General features: G+C 39.4%; 1 protein-coding gene across 1 annotated transcript; it reads right to left on the reverse strand.

The window, feature by feature from the left end:
* Nucleotides 1-2,016: 2,016 nt before the first annotated feature.
* LOC147325447 (programmed cell death 1 ligand 1-like) lies at nt 2,017-5,365 on the reverse strand. The gene is made up of 3 exons (XM_086302453.1): nt 5,098-5,365; nt 3,193-3,561; nt 2,017-3,091 (listed from the first exon to the last, which is right to left on the reverse strand). The coding sequence occupies exons 1-3, from the start codon at nt 5,168-5,170 to the stop codon at nt 2,925-2,927; spliced, it is 609 nt and encodes a 202-aa protein (XP_086158579.1). The 5' UTR covers nt 5,171-5,365; the 3' UTR covers nt 2,017-2,924.
* Nucleotides 5,366-13,425: the final 8,060 nt, after the last annotated feature.

Raw genomic sequence — 13,425 nt, forward strand, 5'->3', positions numbered from 1 at the left:
TCTTTGTCCAGTCTTTGTTAATGCCTGATTTTGTTCACCTGATCCTTATTAATTTGGTTCTCTCTGAGCATTTGCTGTCTGTAAACTTGGTCTTTCTCTAATTGTTACATACCCCTTTTTTTTTTTAATCAAAAGGCTGTCAGAATCCCCCCTTTTTTCTTTTCTTATATTCGTTTTGCTTTGTCTTCAACTACATCTGAGATATTTCAATTTATTTACAATTTTTCTGTGAAGAACTCTGTTGAAAACATCTTAAATAAATCCAACCAGCACAAACCCGTCTTTTGGTATTAAAAGATTTATTTATTTTTTTGCTAAAAAAAAAGAAAAGAAGAAGAAGCCCGGGGTCAATATTTCCAAATAAAAGGTGTGGTTACACTCATTTTTTACGTTATTGGATATGTAGGTGTTTCCCTCAAAATGCAAATGTTTTGGTATATTAGAGTAGTTAAATTGCACCACATTTAATGCTCAAGAACAGCATGTCTTTTTGTGCACCCCATCAATAAATGTAAATTTGTCTTAATTTATTTGAAATACCACAGGAGATGTTACCAGAAAATGCTGGAAACATGTTCCCAAACTTTGGTTCTTTGCTGTCCTCAACCTGAGATATTTTTGATACTAGAGCTCTGTAACATGTACTGATAACATTACCCGAAAACCTCAGTGCAACACACTTTTCTTTTTTTTTACTCTACACAGGAACTGCATTGCCCTAATTAAAATATAAATTATTGCTGATGCCTGCTTATATAGGAAAATATTTATTTTGTACACACAGACACAAATCAGTGTTTTGAGATGACCGTATCACAAACTGCCATGATCCTGTGTTAGATGGATTCTCACACCAATGGGGCAAAAATTTCTGCTGCTGCTTGAGTAATTTTATCATTTCTGTGTGTTTTGAGTTTGAGTTTCACCTTAATATCTTTCTTATTGTCGTATTTATTTGGGTGTGCTGAGTGCATTTTGAGCCTTCACAGGAGAGCACGGTCCATTACAAGAAGCTGTTAAGCAAAGTAACAGGTGGTTTCTGGCTGTATGTTGACTTTTTTTAAAGCAGACACGTCTGGATTGTGTGTGTGAGGAAAAACACTCTCTGAAGGTTTGCTTTAACGACATTAAGTCCTGCTGCAGCACGAGCCTGTGAAGGTGAGTAACTGAAGACTGAAGTCTGTTAGGAGGCACGGAAGAGAGGGAGCACAGAGGCCAGGACGTGGACGTGGACCCAAACACAGATTTGATCATAGGAAACAGCAGTAAGGTAAACAAGGTAAACGTAGTTTAGAAACAACGAACACGAAGCAGAGGCGGCTTGTAACTAACGTGAGGTTAGCTGACGAACGGAGAAGACAGTGAGGGCTCCGACCTATAACGCCACAGTCGCTGGATTCTTGGCTCCCGTGAAGAGATGTTCATTTTCACATCGGAGTTTATTGAAGATTAATGTTGTTGTTGTTGTTTTTTGAGTTTTTGGTTTTTTTAAGTTTGATTCTGTCAGTTATGCCGTGCTGTGATTAAATTAGAACTGGCCTGGTGTGTAAAGTATGCCATGAACACTTTTATGCCTGAGATCATTAAAAGCGATTGAATGATTTATGAAAATATTTTTGTTCCAGCTGTTGCTTCAATTTGACCTTAACACTTAAGCTCACATCTGTGATGGGACACGAGGAGAGGATGTAAAAGTGTGTGCATATGAATGGAGCTCGCTAACTAAGCTAGCTAACATTAGCAGATCTGATGACTCCACTAAATATAATTTTTTTTTTAAATGAATAAATAAATAAACTAAATGGCTTTTCAGGTGATAACTTCTAGACTGCAAACTGCAGTCTAGAAGTTATCACTTGGTTGGTCTAGATTTTACTCAGGTTCAGTGATGATTTCTTTGCTTTGAACTGATTCCAGCTCTGTTTAATTACAACTATTTAAATGTTGAAGATGAATTTTAACTTTTACAGCCAAGGACAACAAAAGACTAGACTGACTTACAAAAAGTGATGCAGACATTTATTAGCAGTACACAAACTCATGCTACACAATCTGTAGTGAGAGTACCAACAGGAAGAGGCGTAGACAAGACTCCCCCATCTGAAATTGGAGGTCATTCAGCTGTAATCAACCAGTAGGTCCTGCACCATTAAACAGCTTAGTAACAACTGTTGGTTTATAATCTACAGTAATACACAGTGTATTTGTTGTCAGTCAGCTCAGTGTCTGTAAGATCTAACGTAGATTAGTTTAGCATGTTCTGTCTGAGAGATTTCTAAAAAAATTCAAACGTACAGCTGTGCTATCACTTCCAGCATAAATGAAGACAGAAAATTAAACAGCAGTGACGTTTGCAGGGTTACTGAAGTTGGACTAGCTGGTATATAATTATGTGCTATGTGATCGCTAGCGACACAGCTATGTTAGCATAATATAAACACAGTGAAGCTGGAGGATGAACGCTAACCTTTTTCAACTAAATAAACGATAACACGAGGGTTCCCGATGGTTGGGGGAAAATGCAATCGCATGGCAGGATGCTGTAAACGGACCAAACTTCGGTCAGGAGAACAACTGAGATGATCCATCCACAATACGAGGTTAGTCATTAATAAACTGCAACAACATGGGAACAGAGAAGCTGCGAGAGAATTCAACATTAATGAATCAATGGTACAGAAGTGAAGGAAGCAAGAAAAATTACATGAATAAAGTCTGACTTATCTGACTGTTTTGTTTTGCTTATTGCGGCTTTTAATTCAGTGCACCTTGTGGTCCGAAAAATACAGTAATGAAAACCCAAAGAAAGTACTGGTGTATAAACACTGAGGATAATAAGAGGCATGTAAAAATCAAACCAAATACTGAGCGTTCAGTCAAGTCTTCAATGTCAACACTGGAAACGGCACCAGGAGGCTTGCACTTCATCCTGTTGTTGCTGCTGAGCCGTGATTCTGTTGCCTTTGAAGTTTTCTGTAAATCAATAGACCACTGACAACAACCACTGTTGTAGAAGAAACTAGCACACCAACTATCAGTCCAACAGATCCATCTGCCTCCCATCTGTCCTCTCTGTGTCCTCCTGGTGGATCTGTAGGTGAGAAATAGGTGTGAGGGACAGGAACGTGATCACTGAAGCACAGACCAGAATCAATTTCCTCTTCAAACTGCACACACTGAACTCAAACTCACCTGAAGGAACAACACTCAGGTTGATGATATTTATGGGGTCAGTCGTCAGCCAAGTTCTCTTCATTCGAGTTGTTCCTGTCCTCTGGATGATACGACACTCATATGTTCCAGCATCACTAATCGTCACATCCTTCAGCACCAATGAGACATCTCCATCTTTCATCTGGTTATCCTGCAGGTCCACCCGGCCCTTAAAGGATGGATCCTGGTAATCTGGATGAAGTTGGTTGTCCCGGTATAAGATCACATACTCGTCTCTCTTCAGGTCAGGCCTGCTCCACTCTACAACTGAGATCAGGATGTTATTGTTTGGAGCTCGACATGGCAGAGTGACGTTCAGTCCAGACTCAGCTGTGATGTTTTTCAGCTCTAAAAGAGGAAACAACACAAAGTAGAGGGGTTAGAGCAACCATTGTATAACTGCTTGCTTCTACAACAGCCAATCACAGTGAGGAGTGAGAGAGACCACTGTTGGGTCAGTGTACCGTGCCTCTGAGACTGTGCTGAGACACAGCAAACTTTGTGGCAGTGGCACATAGTGATGAGACATTCTGGACGAGTTGGTTACTGTGGGGTCCAGGTATCGCCTCATGCTACAGGTAATGAAACTGACACTAGCCAAAAGCAAAACTAGTGGGAAAAAACCCAGAAAGGATGAAGAGGGAAAAATGTCCACCTTGTGGTTGCTTCATTGCCTCTCATTCTGTAACAGTCAACCGCAGCAAAACAATACCCGGTGGTGTACGTAAATTATGCATGATGAAGTGTTAAAATTTTGATAGATCAGTCCATAGCACCTTCTTCCAGTCTTCAGTAGTCTATCGGTGGTGTTTCATGCCACAGGCATGTCTCGTTTTCTTATTCTGACGACTTACCAATGGTTTCTTGTTGTAACTCGCTGTGCTTGAAGTTGGGAAGTCTGTCACATAAGCTGTTGACTCCCAGAAACTTGTCTGTTGATTTTTATTGTGGTCTGCCAGACCTCTTCCTGTCTGAGATTCCCCAGGTTCTGAGTGCCCTTTGATGGTGAAGGGAACTGTACCAACTAACACAGTGACTTTCTTTGCAAATTCACTGTAGGAAAGACTTTTAAACCTTATGATGAGTTGTCTGCCATCCATTGTTAATTGCTTTTTTCTTTCTTTTTCTATAGCAACACACAAATTTCTTCAGTACATTACTGCAGTACAACTGAGTACATTAAGGGTATGGTACCTCATTGTGTTCCAACACTGCATTTACAACCCCCTGCCCCCAGCAGACAGACCAGTTTGTAAGTAATCAAGAAAAATTGGGACACCTGTAGCAATTGGTAGCATCGACTTTGAAGGCTTGATCAATCTCTACTGTTGCAGAACAGCTTTAAGTTGTTAAGCTATTTCTTGTTCCCTGAAAAAGGCCTTTTTGTAGGATTCTGAAATAAAAATTAAAAAACTAGAAGAATTTGTGTTCTAAAACATTTTACTAGTAGTGTAAATCAGTGCATACAGATTACAGAACAAAACCATGCCATGGTACAATTAAATATGCAGTCCCCTCATTATAGGTTACTGTGTCTATTCAGTGCAGCCACTGCTGGCCTTTATTCTTTGAACAAAAAGCTTTATTCAATGGAGACTCATTCTGAAAACTACAGATGCTGCAGGCAGTAAAGTTCTTTGGTCTCTGTGGTCAGACATGGAGTCAAAACGTTACAAGGCCACAGACACCACCCAGCCTCGTGTTGCCTTAGCGTAGCGTAGCCTTGCTTTGTGTGTATAACAACCACCACCAGCCTCGTGTCAACACACAAAGAAACTCAGTCATTATGAAAATAATTCTTCAAGAAACAGTATTTATATGTAAAATGGGCGGATACTACTACTTCTATAAACCAAATGTGAATGTTTAAGAAATAACGCTCACCTGCAGAGACAAGCATGACAATGCTGAAAAACCACAAGAACCAGCGGAACAACGCAGATGACTCGGCAGCCATTCTTGTGCTTTCTAGATCAGCTGACTGTATTTTGTTTTATGAGTATGTTATTGTTTTCTGGTAATGCCACAGGCTACTTTAAAAACTAAAGGAATGCCAAAGTCACAAACCACGTTTTCAGCAGTGCGCCGCCATTACTGTTCAGGAAGAAACTTAGCTGAAAACGTCATCACATGGAATTTTTTTTTTTTTATAGACAGCACAAGTTTAGAGCTGATGTATTTCATGTGAAAGGGTGTTTTGGGTGAGAGAAATAGCAGCCCTGAGACCTAAACTATTTTTAATTTTCTCCTAACTATTTGTAATGAGTTTATATTCCTGTCTGGCCCAACTAAGCTTCCTTTATTAACTGGAAGATGTAACACAGTTGTTACTTACTTAAAAAAATAAAAATCCTGAGTTTCAGGAGCTTAAATATTATTCACAGCTCACCTACTTTTCCATCCAGTTTTCAGAAACTGCATTAGCCTTGCATGTTTTCATGTTTCTTGGTGTATTCTAATAAGTTAAATAAAAAACAACCTGGCAGGGCAAAAGCTGCTGATAACAATTTGAACCTCTGTAAATGTGAATTCTTACCTTTTTTAAAAAAATGTGTATTGTGTTAGTTTGTTCTTTATCTGAAGCTCAGGTGGTCACAACAGGAAAGTATTATCCTGATTAAGCCGGAGTCATGTTAATATATTCATTTAGTGATGGTCACAGAGCGGTCAGTTTACTGAAAATATTGTTTACAGATACAGAAGGTTGTTTCAAAACACTAACTGTTGCTCTGAAGAGATCTTCTTAGCTCTTCTAAATGTCACAGTGGAAAAAAACACGGAAAAACCAAAAATCTACAAGAGAATAAATCATTTGGTCATAAAATAAAGCTCATAAAATCAAGACTATAGAACTTGACTACATGCTGAAGTGGCTATTCAGCCATCTGATTCATGTTACAGCAGCTCATGAGTGAATGAACATGGTGCAATAAAAGTACTTTTAAAACTATATTTTTCCAAAAACTTGCATTTACTTGAGTGCAGTTAGGGGTTGGAATGGTGTGTAGTGGTTTTTGGAGTGTAATCATGGGGTTAGAGTGAGCAGTAATTTTACTAGTGCTCCACACTGTGCTACAACCGCTCTGCCCCCTTGTTTCTTAACTGAACCTTTAGTCTGCCTGGCTCTTGAACAACAAAGTATTTTAAAAATGTCGCAAGTTTATGTGGTGATATTCTCATGCATGAGGCAACTACGAAAACAGCAAATAAATAGACATCTGCGTCTTTTCTCCGGAAATGAACATTTTGATCTAATATAGGTAATTCATCAAGATGGCTGGAGAGAGTTTGTAGTTATATACAGTCTGTATAAATTTGGTTAATTTAACAAACATTTGTAGGGAGATGGTTGTTACTGTGAATTTACAGCAGTTACAGTGATTAGTAATAAACAGAGCCAGTGAGATTGAGTCGAGCTTGAGTAGATTTAAGAAAGTGAGTGACCTACGTGTGTCAGTTGGTTTGTGGTGTGGTTTTGATTTTTTCGGTGAGTTAGAATTTTTTGGTTTTAAAGCCAAGTTAAGAATATTCATAGTTTAATTTCCAAAACTTGCATGTGATCTTCAGTCTGTAGCAGATCTACTGACTATCACCTAGCAGCTGGAGCACTCTCAAATGGAGCTCAGTCCACTACTGCCACCTGTGGCCAGGTGCCATATCTCACGACCAGATTAACTTGAGACACACATCTGTACCTGGTTCTATCACCACATTGAGTAGAGGCTGAGTGGCTGCACTTGCATCTGGCATGTGAGTGAAGTTGGCCCCCCACCTTCGTCAAATCTAACAAAAGTGGTATCAAACGTTTGTGCTACGTTTGTGCTGCAAAATTTTTCGTTTGGGGGCCAACTTCACTCACATAAATCATGTGCATTCAAATCTACCCACAAGCATGTTGAAAGATGCAATGCCAGCAATGTGGATTGTCAAGAATTAAACCAATCATTAAGCAAAGACAACAGCGATCATTTCTTCTGTTTATTTAGCATGCATAACATTTGTAGTAGCCTTCTGTACAGTCCACGTACACTGTGTGGTATCACTTTCCGTAGCTGTTCCATTCAATCTGAAAGAAAAATTAGATTGTCAGAGTCATTCGTCTAAAGTCAGGCTGTTGAGTGAAGGAACTAAACATATCTGAATGTGCAGGCACTGCAGATTTCTGTGCAAAAGTCTTATCTGTGGATTGCTCGATGTTTTCATGTGTCCTTTAGGTGCTCCGTGTGTTTAAAGTGCAAAGGCATGCAGGTCACCTGAACTATAAGTTTTCTGTTGGTGCATCAAAGTGACATTTTACCCAGTGATGTTGAAGTAAACCATTTAAGGTGCTTCAGTCTTAGGTATTGATTTGGTTATCTTACCCACTGATCTGTTTCTGCACCCGAGCTTCTCTCACCACAGGCATGACAACTTTTTGTGGACCCCTGCCAAACTGATGTCATTAAACATTAGTCCATAATTAATGCAGCATTTTTTCGCCCCACCATTGTCAAATAGGCACAAACATTACACCGTCATTCCCTTCCAATAAGGTGATTTGGAAAAAGTTTACATACCTCACTTTCCAACTCTTTCCCAGGGGCCAAGTCAACATTCTCAGAAAATAACTTCACCATCTCCTTAGTCATCATCTTCTGGGTCACAGCAAGACTGCACCGGCGATTTCCCCTAACAGGAAGGTGGTGACACTGGTGGTGCTGATGGCCCCTCACAAGGAGCAAACAGTTCCTTCAGTTTTGCTTGGACCCTCTCTTTAGGCTGGAAGTAGTGTGTCAATTGGTCTGTGTTAATCTTGAGAGTCCTCTTTCCCTTCTCTGACACCAAGTTTTGCCCTCCGGCTTCATAATTTTAAAGGGTCCCACCATATCCAAATCCAGTTTGCCACCTTTCCTCTCTTCTTGCCTTATATTTTTCTGCAAAACAAGGTCTCCCACCTGAAAACTATCCTCCTCTCCCCTTTTTGTTTCTCTCCTGTGGATATTTTCTTGGCTGCTTTTGGCATTTTTGGTCACTTCAGCATACACCACCTCCTGAGATTTTAGGCCCTCACAAACTTCACTGAAATGATCGTACAGACGCTTTCTTCTGTAATCTGCCAAAATAGAAGGACACCGAGTAACTGAAACTGGATTAAAACATTTTCCCTCAAGTGCATTATAGCATTTTACCTGCATTCCTTTGGGATCTCCAATGGATACCTTGCCTCCCTGCCGAACATGAGGAAAAGGGGGCTTTATTTTGTAGTCACCTGCTTTCTTGTTCTGAGCCCGAACATAGTCAACTGCAGAAATTTGTCCCAGCTCTTTGAGTGGTCAGTCACCAGTTTATTGAGGGACCTGAAATTTGGTAGCATGAAAAAGAAAAATATACTCAATATGCAGTTTTGTGACGTAGTTACAACATTAAATATAAAGGGCAGTACTTAACCTCTCGCTTGTGCCATTTAATTTTTCCACAAGGCCATTTGTTTGGGGATGACATGCTGAGCAGAGGCTTCTTTTGATGCCCAGAGTTTCACACAGGTCATAGATGACCTTGAAAAGTTGATCACATTAGTCATCACAGCTGAAATTACATATTTGCTTTATTTATTAATGTTGTACCTTGTGGGAAAACTCTGAGCCCTGGTCTGTTAGCAGTCTTTTAGGTGCACCTAATTTGTAAAAGAGATCAAGAATACACCGGTGCCCTCATCTGCTGTTTTACTTTTTAGTGGGTAGGACTCTGTCCATTTGGTGAAATAATCAATCATGACACAAATGTATTGATTACCGCCATTTGTTAAGGTTAGTTTACCAACAAGATCCATTCCAGTGAGCTCAAAGGGCTCTGTGAATTATGAGGAAAAAAGACAAGTGTGTTATATTATGTTTGAAGTATTTGAATAGTATCAACTATTCTGTCTGCATTACTGTAACAACTATTGGAATGTATAATTTTTTCCCTTCCCATATGGAAAAGAAATAGAAAAAACTTGCATCAGATGTGGCCTACTTCATATAGTGAATCATATAAGGCTTACATGATTTACTCATGAAAGTGGCCACTTTCATATATTGTTTTAGGAAGTATCCAAAACATACAAGTTTCATTTATATAATTTTTCTAGGGATCTTATATCTTTTTTCACTCTTGTATGCTTTTCATACAAGTTTCACAAAAGACAGATACAAACTTTATAAGATTTATATACATCCTTTCCATATGGGATGATATTGCCCTGGTTATATTGGCATTGTGGACACTGAGCAACCTAGTGACAAATAGAGTAACATTAAATTCTTAAAAACAGTCTAAATTTCTCCTTGCTTTTCATAATAATCAGCACAATGACTTATAGCTGTAGATAATATGTGTTTGTCAAAACCAACAGAGTACAAACAAAGAAAAGCACAGTAAAACACACACCTTTGTTCATGCTCATCTTGAAGAACTGTACTCACACATTTTTGAATGTCCCCTTCCATGCCAGGGAAGTAATAGTGTGCCATGATAGTCTGAGTCTTCTTCCAGCCACAGTGTCCACCAAAGTGGCTGTAATGAAATATCCTTAAGCATTTCATTTGCCTCTTTGGCAGAGCAGACCACTTTCACCAAGTGCTCAGTTTTAGTTTTCTTTCCATCAAGATTAAACGTGTAAAAGCGGGAAAAAAACAAAACAAATGAACACATGAAAGCAGAATAGTACACTCTGATAGTTTACATGAAATAATCAATTGTACTCATCATTTTTCCTGAAGGTCTCAACTCTTCTCTTAATTGTACATCTTTCTCTGCTTCTTGACCCTTCAGCAGTTGTGGAGTTTGAACTCCAGAAGCTCCCTCACAAGTTTGGGCTCCATTTCCCCCACCTACGCCTGTCCATGTATCTATTACACCTGATAACTTACCCACTCCACTGTACCACAAACACACAGAGTCAGAAAGAAAAGAAAGCAAACCAACTGAAACACCCCAGTCACTCACTTTCTTAAATCCACTCACTTTCACAAGCGCTTCTCAATCACCACCCTGGCTATAATTGCTTTCTAACCACTGTAAATTCACTGTAACTACTTTCTCCTCATAAACCCCCAAAGGTTTGTTTTACTCACCAAGCTTATATAGACTGTGTATAACTACCAATTCTCTCCAGCTGTGCTTATCAATTACCTATACTGGCTACTGGTGTTCCTAGCAAACACTACACGATTCTCCAAGGTGAGTTACACAGATGGAATATACAAAGTCCCTACCCTGTTATTTCAGTTAAAATGTGCAGAGAAAAGACTTACCTGGATGACTGAGTATGCATCAAGACATTCTTTTATTAATATTTATTAATATTAATATTTTATTATTATATTATATTATTATAATATTTTTATTTTTAATGTAAATGAGAGCGGCACAAACAGGGGGGGAGTTGACCTCTGATGACATCTAGAAATTTGTATTAATATCTTTAAAATGAATGCAGCACAAACGAAATTTTTTGCAGCACAAACATTTGATACCATTTTTATTTGATTGAAGAAGATTGGGGGGGGGGGGGGGGGGCAACTTCACTCACATGTTAATCTGGTTGTATGTTCCCTCTAATTTTTCATGTGTCCCTGAGCGGTCCCTTGGACCTCTGTGAGCAGACGCAGACAGACAGCAGACGTGTGCACTGTGGTCACGCCAGCGTCGAATCCATCCAAGTTACATGGTTTATTAAAATAATCAAATTACAGCATTTACATTTAATTAACTGCTTTAGCCCACTTACAATGGAAATTTGAAAAAATCTTGTTCATGACCTGTGTAGGATGTTAACACTATTGGAAGTAAAAATAACTTGAACTCCAATTTTGAAAGCACAACTTTCTTTCTTTTTTTTCTTTCTTTCTTTTTTTTATAAAGCTCTGACTTGTATTATGAGTCTGTGGTCTGGGAGAGAGTCCTGTAACTCTGTCTGTAAAATACAGTATATAATGACCAGTGCTGGGCAATTAATTATATAGTTACTTCTTCAAAAAAGTTACTGAGTTTTGCAAACAACGTTTTTTTGCAGCTGTTTACCTAAAAATGCAGCCAAGGCGTTTTTTAAATAAACATTTCAAACTATTTACAGAACAATCAGCTGTTCTGCATCAAATTTGATGCCACAGAAATTATTTGTGACACTCCAAAAAATAATTTTTGTCCACTATGAGATAAAGGAGAACAACAGCCTGATACCTGCAGGCCTGACAACAGGAGATGTATCACTCCTGTAACACCTGTAACATTCAGCAGTCGCCTCATTGTTCTGACACACACAACAAAACTATTGACTACACTACACACTAACTACACAACAAAACACACTAACTACGCAAGATTAGCGCTAAACGTCGCAAATCTCTCACATCTCAAAACACCGCCGTCACTCGTAAAACTTCCCCCTCCCTAAACAACTAAATGCTATGTTGCCATATCATTTTTTTGATTGGTCGACATGGTACATTTTTCGGTCAATAGGAAAGGGTGGTTTTGGTTTTCTTTTTGCTCACAGGCTTTCGAGCGTTTTCCTTATAAAACGCCGTTTCTTCCCGCAGTAAATATAAACAACGACAGTATTCAGGAAGAAAACCAAACATTACATATAATTTTATCATAACTCTGGTTTTACGTGGCCTATCAACACAATTTAAAAACTGGTATAAAGTCCACACTTTTTCCGTCACAAAAAGCCAGTGTATATAATGATGTGAAATATGTGATCGCTAGCGACTCAGCTATGTTAGCATAATATAAACAGCTGGAGGATGAACACTAACTTTTATCCACTCCATGGCTACTCTTCGCCTGTCTGTTAGTCTCCCTTCGGTGGTAACTAGGTTCTGCATTAAATCTTTGCTTTTTCCATGTGAAATTTTGGATTGCGTTTGATTTTTGTTTGTGCAATTAGTGATCAGCATTCGGCAAGGTAGTCTGTTGCCTGCCTGTCCTCTTGCTTGATTGCCTCTCTCCCTTGGATTCCCTCCAAAGACACCTCTTCCCCTCTAAACTCTACGGTCCTGCTCTGCCTGTAAGCCTCGGCAATTAATGCAGTCTAGCTGTCTCGCTCCGGGTAACCTGAAGCTGTGTCCAAATTCATGGGCTGCATCCTCCTGAGGACCCGGCCTTCGCGGTCTACGTGAGTCGGGTCCTCAGAAGGTCGGGTAGGCCGGAAGTAAACGGCTGGGGAAATTGGACGGTCTAGCCGTCTGATTAGCGTCACCGCTGTCTCGGTGGAGTTTAATAAACTCGGCCATCTGCTCCTTGCTATCTAAAATATAACAGGACACTGGCGTAAATTCTCGAACGTCTCACACTTCTGTTTAATCATTTTTCTGTTTGACTTTTATTGAGCGGTGTAAAAACCAAGGAGGAACCCACCCGGGGGATTAATAAAGTTTTATTTTATCTAATCTAATCTAATAACTTTAATCTCAGCCAAACCGATTTACTCACGAACAAATAAAACACTGAAAAAACCCAAACAATAACATTTTTAGGTTGTCTAAGTGACTTATATATTATGTTTAACCTGAGTAGCGAAAGGCCGCGGTGATCTGAAAATGATGTGCTGGGAGTTGTGCCATTCTCGGCGGCTTCAGTGACCCTCGAGCTCTCGGCTAGCTGTCGAGCTGGTGGGTAGCAGACGTCTCCGAAAACGTCGAAGCGCTTTTGCAAATATGCGATATCTTGATAAATCAAGCAGATATTTGAAGTTTACACACCCACATTCTCGCCTGAAAATATGTTAAAAGTTTATTTTGTGACCCAGAAAGAATAATAAGAGTAATTTTAAAACTTGGTAGAAAACTGGAGTTTGTCTGTACACTCTGTGATCCGTGACATAGTCATTAATATACTGCTGCATGAGCTGGGCTGTTGTAGCATCGTAAGGTTTTAAAAACTAAGCTTTAAAATGAATAGCGGTAATAAAAACGGAGAGAGGCCGACGGAGATCACTGCCTTTTTTTAGGGGTTTGTTCAGATTAAATACTGCAAGATACAAAGAATTAAAAAATGTTAAAAACACAACACCCTTAATAAACACAGAGTAGTTTCGACCCGGAAGCAGGTACGTCATCACCTGCCGGAGCAGGGGTTTGAATTTGATTTTGGATTTAACAGGATGCCAGTGAAGAGAGTGGCTTTCTAGTCCCTGTCAGTACTCTTGCTGCAGCATTTTGGATTAACTGAAGGCTTTTCAGGGAG

Source organism: Aulonocara sp. 'chitande type north' Nkhata Bay, linkage group LG7 (assembly GCF_057382095.1).
Source record: "Aulonocara sp. 'chitande type north' Nkhata Bay isolate Kocher_YH1m ecotype deep benthic linkage group LG7, A_spYH_male_GT1.1, whole genome shotgun sequence".
In the NCBI taxonomy this organism is placed as follows: domain Eukaryota; kingdom Metazoa; phylum Chordata; class Actinopteri; order Cichliformes; family Cichlidae; genus Aulonocara; species Aulonocara sp. 'chitande type north' Nkhata Bay.